The sequence below is a fragment of the Phyllostomus hastatus genome, unplaced genomic scaffold, assembly GCF_019186645.2.
Source record: "Phyllostomus hastatus isolate PE091 unplaced genomic scaffold, TTU_PhHast_1.1 phas_contig_80, whole genome shotgun sequence".
Taxonomy (NCBI): domain Eukaryota; kingdom Metazoa; phylum Chordata; class Mammalia; order Chiroptera; family Phyllostomidae; genus Phyllostomus; species Phyllostomus hastatus.
In genome coordinates, this window is record NW_025333960.1 from 24,061,816 (window position 1) to 24,075,291 (window position 13,476).

The 13,476-nt window shown below is 39.2% G+C and overlaps 1 protein-coding gene across 1 annotated transcript in view; it reads right to left on the reverse strand.

Moving 5' to 3' along the window:
* The window catches only part of CDH2 (cadherin 2), a 207,462-nt gene that overhangs the window by 168,113 nt on the left and 25,873 nt on the right, over positions 1-13,476 (reverse strand). Inside the window, exon 2 of the mRNA XM_045849643.1 lies at positions 10,249-10,360. Coding sequence (XP_045705599.1) covers positions 10,249-10,360 — 112 coding nt within the window. The remainder of the gene's footprint in view (positions 1-10,248; positions 10,361-13,476) is intronic.

The following is a 13,476-nucleotide window of genomic DNA, read 5'->3' on the forward strand; positions in this document are numbered from 1 at the left end:
TGACAGGGTTTGACTACCCAAACACAGAGGGAATGTAACGAATCTGACTTATGTTTCTGCCATGGAAATGCATACTAAGGCCAACTAGGTTAGTTTGGTGGAGGACCACCTTTATTAGAATCACATGGAGTTCACTTGTGAAAATACATATTCTTAGGATCCAGCCCTTAAAATCTTGAATGGGCCCCAGGAATCTGCATTTTAATAAGATCACCCCAAAGTAAGTGTCAGGAACCCTAAAATATGAAAACCAGTGATAATGGCTTACATAAAAGAAGGTTAAAACTAGAGGACTTTGGAAGAGTTATTTCCTGTACCTTTTGATCCAGACACTAGGGAACAAAAGTTAAACTGAAAACAATAAAAGCACATAGTGTAGACTATGTAACAGTCCATTTAAAAGGCAATGCAATGAAAATCCAATGACTTCGTTTCCTCGTACTAGAAGTTTTAAACAAGGAGAAACGGTGTCCTGTCACAGAGAATGACTGGTTTCTGGCACGCGGCACAGGACAGGCCTGTCCTGGTGTCAAGATACACGTCTTTAAAAACTCTTGGCATGCGCAATTACAGACTTGATCCACACAGAGTACAAATACTGGTGTCAAAGACAATTCCATTTATAAAAAGCATAAAATACATTTTCTTCAAAACAGCAGCAAAGGAAAGCATCTGTAAGAGAAACTCAGTCCACACTGAACAAGGAGAAATAATAGATCGAGGTGCCAGTGATGTCTCCCTTACAAGCAAGCTAAGCCCAGCCAGAGTGATCTACACAAGATTCAACAAGAACAATTAAAGAGGCAAACTTTAGACACCTGCAGAAACGCAGTTCAAAAACACAGTTACTGAAAGAAAAAAAACGCTCAGATCTCCACACAGCAGAAAGGATTCTTCTTTGTTCTATGTTCTGCCAGCTTAGGAGACAACCAGCTATTGACATAAAAGTTCTCGAGATGAAACAGAGACTCTGAAATAGTTAGAGATGTGCTTTAATAAGATATGTGCAATTCTTGAAAACAGATCATTTTTATTTTTTGTGCAACGAAATTCATTTTTCAGCAACAATCTGAAACTACCAACCAGGATGATCTAAATCCCCTGTTATTTATACATTCCTATAGCTGCAGTAGTTTACTCCGTCAATCTCACAGCGACAGCTATGTCAAACTTTTAGATGTTACCTAATACCCCTTTGTTCAAATGAGGACTTAAAATAACTGCTGCCATCGATTCCTGGGGCTACTACGTATGTGGGTTGCCATGGGGTCTCCTGATGGTATTGAAGCTATGACCTTTCAGGGGAAAAAATCAACTCACAGGTCTAACATGTGAGTACAAAAATCAATTTTACAAGTGCAAGATGGTTAGCAGTTCATCTGAAAAACACCCAAGAGTTTTAGTTAACCACAGCCTTAAACAGGGGCCAACAGAATGAGGCCGCAGGTCACATGCCCATGCACTCTGGGCTGCCCCAGACATGCTGTGTCCACATCGAACAGCCTCCACAGCATGCACGGGACACAGGCAGCAGGGCTCAGCTGTGGAGGGAACCTCAGTTTCCTCTCTTTGAAAGGCAAAAGGAAGCCAGAATGCTCAAGCTCCACTAAAGAAACTGTTTGATGTTTAGCCTGCAGCAGAAAAGATTTAAGGAGCCAAGGTGATTATGTTCAGGTATTTGAAGATCTTTTAAATAGAAGTTCCTACTACAGGCATGTTGCCTGTCTTGTTGTCCGCCATGGCCCCATTCCTTGAAAACACCTGGCATGTGAAATGATAAAATAAATGACCCCGGAACATGAAAGAATATACTTGTACTGTGTGGTGCCAAAAGATGAAACAGGCGCCAGTGGGTAAAAATTTTCGGAACATATGCTTCAGTTAAACTTTTTAAGAAACCACTTTTTAACAGTTAGAGCTCTCCAAAGATGGAGCAGACTTTGTAAGGGAGTGATATCCTCCTCGTTTGCCGGGAGAGAGTGGCAGTGGCTGGATAACCATCTGTCAAGGATGCTACAGCAATGAAAACACTGTTTACATCATCGAACACCACAGGGCTTCATTTTTATCCTAGCTACCATTTCTGTTGAGCAAAGCTTCTGCTGACATAAAATCATCAAGGTGAAATGCAAGATTTTAAACCATTTTATGAGGAACTGAACAAAATGTGTTAAGAGTGGTTTTCAAATGCAGGTACATAAAAACATCGCTGGAGCTTGCCAGAAAAACCGACTTCTGAGTCTCACTTGAACTCGTTTCTCTAGCCTACTCCAGGCTATTGTCCTAGCAATCACCCCGCTCTTCCGCAGCACTACATTTCCCCTGCCGACTGGATTCTTTGCCATCATCATGCAAACACGTTACTCTCATCTTTAAAAAATACTCTTGGTTGACCCCACTTCCCTCGTCAGCTACTACTCAATTTCTCTTCTTCCTTTGAAAAAGAAACTCAACCTGTGTCTGGTTTCCCTCCTCCACCTGGCATTGAAGAAAGCCAAATCAAAGACACCAGTTACTCCATGGTGCAAAATCAATGGTGAATTCTCAGTCCTCAGCTGAGCTGACCCTTCAGTAGCACTTGGCACAGATGATCACTCTCTTCTTTTGAAACACTCCCTCACTTGCCTTCCAAGATACCACACCCCACTGACTTTTCTCCTACCTCCCTAGCCACTCGTTCTCATTCTTAGTTACCTCTTGATCCTGATTTCCTAGCACTGGAGAGCTCAAAGGCTCACTATGAAACCATTTCTTTTCTGTCTTCAGTTTTCTCCTCCTCACATTGGGTACTTAGTGATTTCACCCTAGGTCATGACTTTGTAAGTTACATATTTAGTGCTGCCCATCTGCAGCCCAGCCTACTCCACTGAACCCAGAACCCATATTTAAATGTCTCCTCGGCATCTCTGATATTCACCTCTACAGACTCCAACCAAGTTCCTGATGCTCCCCATCACAGTGACTGACATCATTCCCAGTGTGCAGACAAAACATCATGGAATCACCCTTGACTCCTCTTTTTCACACCACCCATCCAATCCATCAAATCCTGTCACTGTTTTCAAACCATAGATTATAGAGCTGAACTTCTATACCACATGGTGTCATATCTAAGAGTCCATGTATCTCATACCACATGGACTCTTAGATATGACACCAAAAAAGCAAAATGAGAAAAAAAATAAGTTAGATTTCATCAAAGTTAAAAACTCTTGTGCATAAAAGGACACTAAGAAATGAAAGACAACTAGAGAATGAGAGAAAATATTTGCAAATCATATGTATGAGAAAGGTCTTGTATCTAGAATATATAAAGAATTCTTACAATTCAAAAACAATAAAAAAAATGTAAAAAATGGGCGAAGTGCCCAAGCTTGTGTGGCTCACTGGATTGGGTACCGGCCTGCCAACCAAAGGATCACTGGTTCAATTCCAAGTCAGGGCACATGTCTGGGTTGCAGACTAGGTGACCAGTGAGGGGTTCTCGAGAGGCAACTGATCAATGTATCTCTTGCACATTGATAGCTCTCTCCCTCTGTTCCCCTCTCTCTAAAAATAAATAAGTAAAATCTAAAAAGAAATGTGCAAAGGACTTGAATAGACACTTCTCCAAAGATGTACAAATGATACATATGACAGGACAGTCAATGTCATTAATCATTAGGGATATGCAAATAAAAACCACAAAGAAGTACCACTTCACACCCAGTAGGATGTCTACAATCGAAACAAATGAAAAATAAGTAGGTTTAGTGAGGATGTGGAATACTAGAATCATTGTACATTGCTAGTTAGAATATGAAATGGATCAGGTACTGTGCAAACCAGTTTGACAGTTCTTCAAAAAGTTAAATACAGAATTACTCTGTGACTTCTCAATTCCACTCCCAGGTATGTACCCAAAAGAACCCAAAACAGGTGCTCAATAAAGTACACGTATACATTTTCACACCAGCACTATTCGCAACTGTCAAAAGGGAAAAACATCCCAAATGTCCACCAATTAATGAATGGTTGAACAAATAGTTTACAAATGTAAATACACACACATGCACACACACTGGAATACTATTTAGAGATAAAAAAGGAATGAAGTACTGACACTGCTGCAATGTGATGAATCTCTAAAATGCTAAGTAAGAAAGTCAAACATAAAAGGGCTTGGGGGCAGGGGAAGGACTTGGGAGAAAATGCTTAATGGATAAGAGGTCTTACTTAGAAGTGATGAAAATGATTTGAAACTAGATTGAGATGGTGTTTGCAAAATATTATTATTCACTAAATTCCACTGAGAGATTCTCTTCAAATGGTTAATTTTCTGTTATGTGAATTTCACTTCAATAAATTACTTTTTAAAAATATTTAGAACCCAACCCCTTCTCCTACCTCTACTGCAACCACCTTAGTCCCAGCCACCACCTTCTCTCCTAGATTATCACTAGCCTCCTAACAGGTCCCCTCTTCCCTTCTTATCCCCTTTGGCTTTTTTTCTCAACACAATAGCCAGAATGATACAATTTTATCAGTCAAACCATGTCTTTCCTGCTTTCTGCTGAAAGCCTCTCAATAGCTTCTCAGCTCTTCAGAGTCCAACTGAAGTCCTACACGGTGCCAACACAGTGTGGTCGATCACGGTTGTCATCTCATCTGATCTCATTCCCTACAATTCTACCCCTTCCTCTCTCCACTCTGCTCACACCAGGCTCCTTGCTGCTCCTTCAATAATCCAGACACACTCCTGTCTCAGGACCCTTGCACTTGCTGTTTGCTCTATTTCAAATGTTCCTCTCCCAGACAGCAACAGCTCTTGAACTATTTCCAACATCAGTTCTTACTCAGACATCTCCTGCACAACGAAGCCTTCCCTGACCACCCTGTACAAACTGCAGAACATACATTCTATTTTGCTTCTCTGCTTTATTTTTCTGTGTCCATACAGTAAATTTTATTATTGTGTTTACTTTCTACTCCCCACTAGATGATTACTAGAGAGTTTAATGCGAAAGAGAGAAAGGGGCTCTGTGATCTTAGAAAGACTGATTTTTAAACCATTCAGGTGCCTGCTTGCTATTATATTTTCATATGTGAATTGTGACTTACTTAACCTTTAACACACATCTGGTTGCTGGTGTGTGACAGAGCAGACCCCGACTACTTCAAATTATGGAAGGTTATGAATAACTGCCAAAAGACTTTAAAAAAAGTGACCACTCAAACTGGCTTATCTTAGTTTGCAGCATTACATTAAGAAATCTAGCCTTGGCTGGTGTAGCTCAGTGGATTGAGTGCTGGCCTGTGAACTAAAGGGTTGCCGGTTCAATTCCCAGTCAGGGCACATGCCTGGGTTGTGGGCCAGGTCCCCAGTGGGGGGACCATGAGAGGCAACCACACATTGATGTTTCTCTCCCTCTCTCACTCTCTTTCTCTCCCTCTAAAAATAAATAAATAAAATCTTCTAAAAAAAACAAAATCTAGATCTAAATATATATATCAAAAGGGATATAAAAAATCTAAGTATTAAAGTCTTTTTAATTACAGTAAAAACAAGAATGAAATTTCTTAGTTCTTATATGATCATATTATATACTTAATTCTCCTTTAAAACACAAAACTGCCACAAGGTATAAATAAAGCTCCCCATACCCAAGAGTCTACATGGCTGCATTTCATTTGTGAGGCCTCAGAAATGATCAACAATATCCAAGAAAATGCTCTCTGTACTCAGCACCTTTCCCCACAATCGGAAATCAGTAAAGTGCAAGCACATGGCCAACATTATAAATAAGAAGTTTATAAACCTACCTTTCAAATATTTTAAAAAACACATTCAATAATCCAAAAAGATTTATCAAAATGAAACTAAACCCCAGATTTCATAACAAGTTATTACAAGCTGGAACATAGCAAACTTGCCCAAAGTATATACAGCTCCCCAGTTCAGGAGTACATGTCACACAAAAATACTATTTTAAAAAATGAGTGTAGTTGCATAGTCCAACTAAACTAATAAAAAATATTTCAGGACTGTTTTCTAAAGATAACAGCTTCCTCTGAGCATGTTAATGCCAACAAGACTTAATCAGTAAATAAACTAATCTAAATCAAACTCCATCTACTTGAAAATAACCATCATGTGTTGCCCAGCGTTGGTGAGCATGAATGAATTACTGAAAATATTCTTGGTAATTGCAGGCTGCCATTTATGTGCACCAGAGTTGGACGAGTTTACTTGGGGAAGTGTCAACGCACACAGACCACCAAGGCAGAACACGTGGGAAAGTCACTCTTGACATCCGCACTAAAAGCAGCCCAGATCCTCTCTGCACCGTCACAGTGTGGTAGTCATTTCACGGTGTCAGATACACTGCTGGTGACAAAATGAAAATTTATGATTGCAGTTATTTTATTTTCATGTAATGTGCTACCACAAGAGATTTTTCTGGTTCAGTGGAGTGTAAGCTAAGCATCAAGGGCTAAAGATTCTTTTCCAAAGCCCTAAATTTTTCTGCTTGTAAACAGGTATGCACAAAATACTAATGGTGAACAATAACTGAAAGTTGTTTTTCAGTATGGTAGGTGCCTTATAGCCACCAATTCTCAAATATGTCTAGTAACCACAAGTCATGGTGTTAAGCGGGAGTGAGGAAGACCAGCTCTGAGATAAATTTGTCCTAAGACGCCTATTAGGCTGGTCCCCATTAGCTCCCACTTTTCCCTGCATTACGCCATAATGGGTTTTTGTCATCGCCATCATCAGAACTAAATTAGAAATCAGGGAACCTGGGTTCTAATTCCAGATCTGTAGCTAACAATCCAAAGAGCTATATAATCATGGGAAAAGCCTATAATCTCTCTGAGCTACAATTTACTTATCTGTAAAATGAGGGGGTTGGCAATAAATGCTTAAAATTGATCCTAACTTATAAAGGCAAGCACAGAAAAATGCCACAGGATAAAAAAGGAATGTTGTTCACCTGCGGGGAAACAGGAAAATGAAAAACATTATAAAATTAAATGGTAATGAGGATGTAGAAAAGAACTAACATACTTCAGCCCTATAAAAAGAGACCTACAAAAATGCAAAGAGAACTACTGCCATACTCTACATTCCTTTCGGCCTAGTAATTCTGCTTTTGAACACAAATCCCCAAAGAAAATATCCTTAAAGAAAAATCAAAGTTCTCTTTTAAAAGGAAATCTCCATAGCAGCATTATATGTCAGAGAGAAAAACTGGAAACAACCTGTAAGTACAAAAATAGAGGCATGGTTAAGCAAAATCTGGATTCACTAACAGAATGAACAAAGGCCTCCAGAGCCATTTTTTAAGTACGGAACTATTTTCAAAAGACTGGAAATATTCAACATGATATAACATGAAATGTGAAAGTTAATCACAAAATACACTTGCCCTCTTCAGGATTTGATAAAACAAAACATACTGATGAAAACCAGAGCTGGAGGGATAGAGTTGGTTCACTGGGTCCATTCTTTCTATCAAAGTCATTACATGGCAAACAATAAAAGCAGGGTGGGGAGGAGGGAATGCTTTCAAAACTACAGTCCAGCTTCTCCATTTATTTCACGTGTTGTCTGTACAGCTTTTCTAACACAACTAATACAGTCTTACATATCCCCTTCTAATGCGAACATTTTTTAAGCACTGCCACAAAGATTGTTGCCGAATTGTCTGAAAAACCATCAGCATTCATGGCATCTACAAACTGAGATGTTAAACTTTCACACAAGGTCAGTGTGCCAGGGATGTACCCTACGAAACCACACCAGACATGTGGTTGGACCACTGTCCTCCACTCCCCAACCATCAGCAACAGGAAATCAAGGGAAGCATCAAGAGTTAACAGTTGTAACTTCAACATAACTCTTGACCCTAAGGTCAACCTTAATATGTCCGGTAGGACTTGCCATGAGGCAAACATCTTGGAAACTACCACATATTTTTTAGGTACAATTAACCTCTTTCCTTAAACATTGTAAGTCACAAGACCATGGCAAAAGTGACCACCCTGGCTGGCCCAGCAGGAGACTCCTCTTGGCTTCAGTGTGGACACAGTACATGGCCTTCCCGCCAGTGACAGGACTCATGACCGGAAGTCACAGCATGGGACCTGTGTTCCGTGTATAGATTCATCTTTGGGTTATCATCCCATTAAAAACTACCAAAAGATACAAAAGGCACAAATCTCAAATTCTTCTAAGTAATGATTACCCAAAAGAGACTTAACCAGTGACAAAACTCTTGTACAAAGGAATGCTGATTACCCTAGAAGCCTAAGTTTTCTTCCTTCCAACATAAAACATTTTTTCTATGAATCAATGTTTTGAAGTTTATGTTTTAAGCTTTAAAATGCTGGTATCTTTTAACATATTCTATGAATAAATAAGAAAAAAAGTAACCATGTGTCATGGGAGAAAGTTTGTGTTTTTAAGGCTAAAAAGTAAAAATGATAAAACTGGGAACACCCAAACTATAGACATTCTACCAGAGGTTACCATTTACACTTCTTTCAGTGATGGCTACAGCACGAGGTCGAAAGTACTTTCAGTCTTTCACATTTAGAACTCGAGCAAATTTCCAAAGATATGATTATACTAAAAAGACACTGGCACACAGCATGCCCACTTTCCACTGTCACCAGCATTATCTGAAAATTAGAAAACAGGCTTTCATTTTTGAAACTGTTTCTAGTGACAGACCATATGCTTACTTGCAGCCAATAAATTCAAGCTCTTAGGAAAAGAGATTAGAAGGAATTATCCACTTAAAAATGAATCTAAAAAACAAATTCCAAAAATGCAACAAACTCCACTGACATTTTTTATCTGTGTGAATTATTCTGAAAAATCAAATCAATGTATTTTATCAGTATTCAAATAATATTTACAGGGCACATGGGTCTAGGATGTCACATAATAATTTACAGGTTGAAAGAAAGTAATACATACAGAAGTCCAAGACTCACATTAAGCTAAACCAGGTCTACACACTTTGATTTGAATTAAACCTCTACCCTGTCAACCATTACCCACTAGATGAGGCAGCAGTTCAGTACTGAGACAGACTGATTCAATATTTACTCATTACAATACCATGTAATAAGGCAGGGACAGGAAGGCGTCTTTTTAAAAAAAATCAATTTCAGAGAAACCACATAGGTGTGAGCACATCACAATTAGAACAGAAATGACAATAAAACAACAACCTGCACCAAAGAGCCCTGGTAGCTAAGAGGCCGTGCCCACTTCAAGGTTCCCCGTCTGTGGCACCAGTGTCGCAGCGCTGTGGTCTGTCTGCGGCAGGCACCGCACTGGAGGCTGAGTGGGGCAGCCCTGTGCAGACAAACCAGCTGAGGAGGCACAGGTTTCGAAAAGCAGCTCTCTGAAACAACCTCAGAGGATAGGCACAACTTGTAGGGGACTGGAATTTAAATACAACTTACTGATCAATTCTTCTTGCTTTCACATTTCAATGACATTGTGTGTGGTGACAAGACCATGAAAATTCAACTACCTGATATTTTATTTGAGTTCAATTAGAGGTAATGGAGGGGGCTTCTCAATTTTGCTTTAGACATTCAAAATTTATTTCAGGTTTTATCTACACTCACTGGCAAGACTTTTCATATGATAACTATAATGAACTTGATCCATATTTAAATAGATGAGTCTATATTTGAAATTCACATATGCTGCAACTAAATTAGCTATCTAGTAATTTCTATAAACAATGCCATAACAACAATATGCATTTCGCGCTCCTGCCTCAAGACTTCACCTGCCAAATCTGTTCATTATAATTTAGAAAAATATTAAAGTTTGACATGTTTTACGAAAGATAATTTTAGAATAATTTCTTTAATTCAAACTACTAATTGGATTTTCACTGTAAACAATTTTAAAACCATTAGAATCAGATGTTTGGTAAATATTATCCTTCAAAACACTTAAAATATATGCTGGAGAGTAAAAATTAGTTGTGTAATGGTTTCCACTGCATTTAAAAATGGGAGAAGCATGGAGTTTTCAAGAGATTAGGAGCCTTCTGATACTGTACATGAGAGATTCATGAGCTCTTCTGTAATCCTAAAATAAGGTCCCTAAAGCCTCATTACAGTGATGGTGAGAAATTCATACTTGTTATACAGTGGAGGTGACTTTGAGCCTTTTTAGCGGCTGATTTGTTTCAAGAGCATAGACATTCTAGGTGCAAACATATTCAGAGACAGTACCATTGAGAAGAGGCTGTCCTTCATGCACCCCCTGCGACAGGACCGCACTGTAAGCGTCTTCAGGAAACCCAGTCTTGCATAGCGCGGTTTCAGCAGAAGCCCCTGCAGACGCCTGCAACACAAGGAAAAGAAGGTGTGTGATGACTGCTGCCCCTTCAACATCCCACTTTGCCTAATGCCTCGTGTTTTCAACTACTGCGTACAAACACCCCCTTTGTTTCTGAATGGTTGCCATCAGAATATAGGGGGCGAAGGGGTAATGTTTTTGATAACTGGAGTCAAAGAAACAAATCCCACTTGTCTTGTCCAGTAAAATCTAAATAATAAACATTCCAGGTTTTTTTGACGAACTAAGTATTTCCATGAAAACAGTCATTGTGACTGAAGAACCAGCAGGTGGATCTGGGGGTGGGGACAGCCAGACACTATGTAAGCTCCAGAAATCAGCACCACTAACTTAACTTCCAAAAACATATGTGTACATTCAAGTATACAGACTTATTTTTTAAAGATTTTATTTATTTCTTTTAGGGAGATGGGAAAGGAAGGGAGAAAGAGAGGGAGAGAAACATCAATGTGTGGTTGCCTCTAGCACACCCCATACTAGGAATATGGCCTGCAAACCAGGCATGTGTCCTGACTGGGAATTAAACCAGTGATGCTTTGTTTCATAGGCCTGTGCTCAATCCACTGAGCTACACCAGCCAGGGCCAGTATACAGACTTTTATATTCTCATCTAATCATGAAGTTTGTTTCACTATTGACTCTGGTAATTAAAAAACGAAATTGCAACACACTTACTGCAGGATATAGAGTATTTTATACCAAAGTAAAACCAATCAATCCAAATTGTGTGTGTGTGTGTGTATCTGTGTGTATACTTGAAGGACAGGGAGACATCAAAATATAAATAAAGAGTAATACAATTATGTTCTTTTTTTAGTCTTCAAATCGGCTTCTCTTGCCATCTTCCTCTCTATCGTCACTTATACAATTAACTACCTGGTGTGCTGAAAACTCCATTATACCAAGTGCTACCCATCTAGTCCTCCAAGTTGGTGTCACCACTTCTTTCAGCCCTACAGACATCATCCCAGGACAACCAGGGCTCACTAGAACTTGTGCAGCATTTGCATTCGTTATAGGAAGGTTTACCCTGTACTGATGAGAATCCAAATACAGGAGGAGGAAGAGTGGATGGAGGTTGCCACAGGGATTTCAGTAGTGGCTGCACCAGCATCAGAAGCAGCCTGCACTGGTGAGGAGAATCAGAAATTGCGAGGAAGGAGAAAGGGAAGCCCCAGAAATAGAGACCTCAAGGCAGTTGTCTGAATGAAGTAACAATGCAGCTTCACAATTCAAGGACCACCTGGATTATTCATGTGAACTTTTGCAAATATTAAAGTGGCAAAAATCCAGACTAATGGAACTGTCATTTAATACTGTTTTTTTCAGATATGAGAAATTTTTTTAAAAAAAACTAAATTGGAACTTCATTAAATATATCACAGTATATCTCAGAAAAGAATCAGGAGTACCAGTGAGATAATAGTTCAAACCATCAAATTAGCAAACAGTTTTAAGTCTGTTATGAAAGGGTTTTTTGAGTATCGAGTCGATTACAGAGCCACCAACCTCTTTACACAGGTGTTAGTGGAAGCTGGTACAGTCACACTGGGGTACAATTTGAAAAATTCTAGTAAAGATGAATGTGAACATATCCTGCATGGTCGGCATATTCCTCGAGAAACTCTCCCACGGTTGCCCCAGGCCCCAGGTGCAAGAATCTTCACTGCAGCATGGTTATGGCAGTGGGATCTGCAGACTACCTAATACCCATCAGCAGGAGAATGGACTAATAAATCTCCACAAGCCAAAAAAAGGAATACTCAACAGCATTCAAGTGGAAGACTTGGAACGACTTTTATCCACAGGGTTACATCTCAAAATGAGCAAAAAGTCAGTTTCTTTAACTTCCATGTAACACTGAAAGAGAAATTTAATCATAAAATCAAAATAGAGATGACTATTATTTTTAGTAAGTTCAGAAATCTATGCAACATTCCAAATTCCAACTGGAGACAAAGCATACTACTATATTAATCTTGCAAAAAAATAAAAATAAAAAGGATGATTGAAGATTCCATTTTTATATGTAATATTTAAGTACAAAAGATAATGTAATGTTATTGACACATGTAGTAAGAATATAAAAATGTACAAGGCAGTGATAAGCACTAAATTGAGGACTGTGGCCACCCCAAAGGCAGCTAGGTAGGAAAGGCATCAGGAAGAATCGCACAGGCAGCTTTGATTTTATTTCTAATAATTCCTTTCTTTCAAAAAGAATCTAAAGCAAACAGCGTAAAATATAAAGATGTACATAGGCACATGGTGCCAATTATATTATTTTCTATATATTCTGTATACTATACATATTTCATAATGAGAGAAAATACTAGGGATGGAGAAGTAAGGAGTTGGGTTTCTAACACTCCTCCATTTGGGACACCATACAGTATTTTGATACTTGCCAGCTCTAAAAATCCAGGCCCTCATCCTGGGTCTGGCACAGAGAAAGCACTCAGTAAGTGAAAGCTTTTTGCTTCTAGCAAACCAGAACAAATAAAAGAAGCTCACTAGATCACCTTATAAAATGGGCCAATGTGTTGTGAGTCTGTATCCACTGATGTAGGTGTCTGCCTCTTCCCATCCAGTGCAGGATTCTGCAGAAGGACGCGGTGGCAGGGTTCCCAGCCAGGACAACAGGTGGGAGCGAGAGCTTGGCTGGGGGGCAGGCCACAGGCAAGTGATGGGAGGCACTCAGTAAACAGGAGTCACAGTCCAACTCGGTCATTTGGGTGAGGTAAGCACCCAAAGACTAGAGGAAACCTGTAATCTTTTCTCTTTTTTTCACTTTTTACAAAACTTTTAAAAATTGAGCTATAATGGTCATACCTTACATCATTTTTTAAAATTTGATATATAATTGCTATATAACATTATATTAATTTCAGGTGTACAATATAATGATCTGATATTTGCATGTATTGCAAAGCAATCACCACAGGAAGTCTAGTTAATATTGTCAACGTACATGGTAATCTTTAATTCCACTACTAGCGTCTAGTTTTTCAGTGGCTCTGCCCTAAGGCCGGGGAATAGGTAGCAACACGCTCCTCACCCAAACACACAGGAGTGGGATTTTGAGGCCACGTGAAATTCAT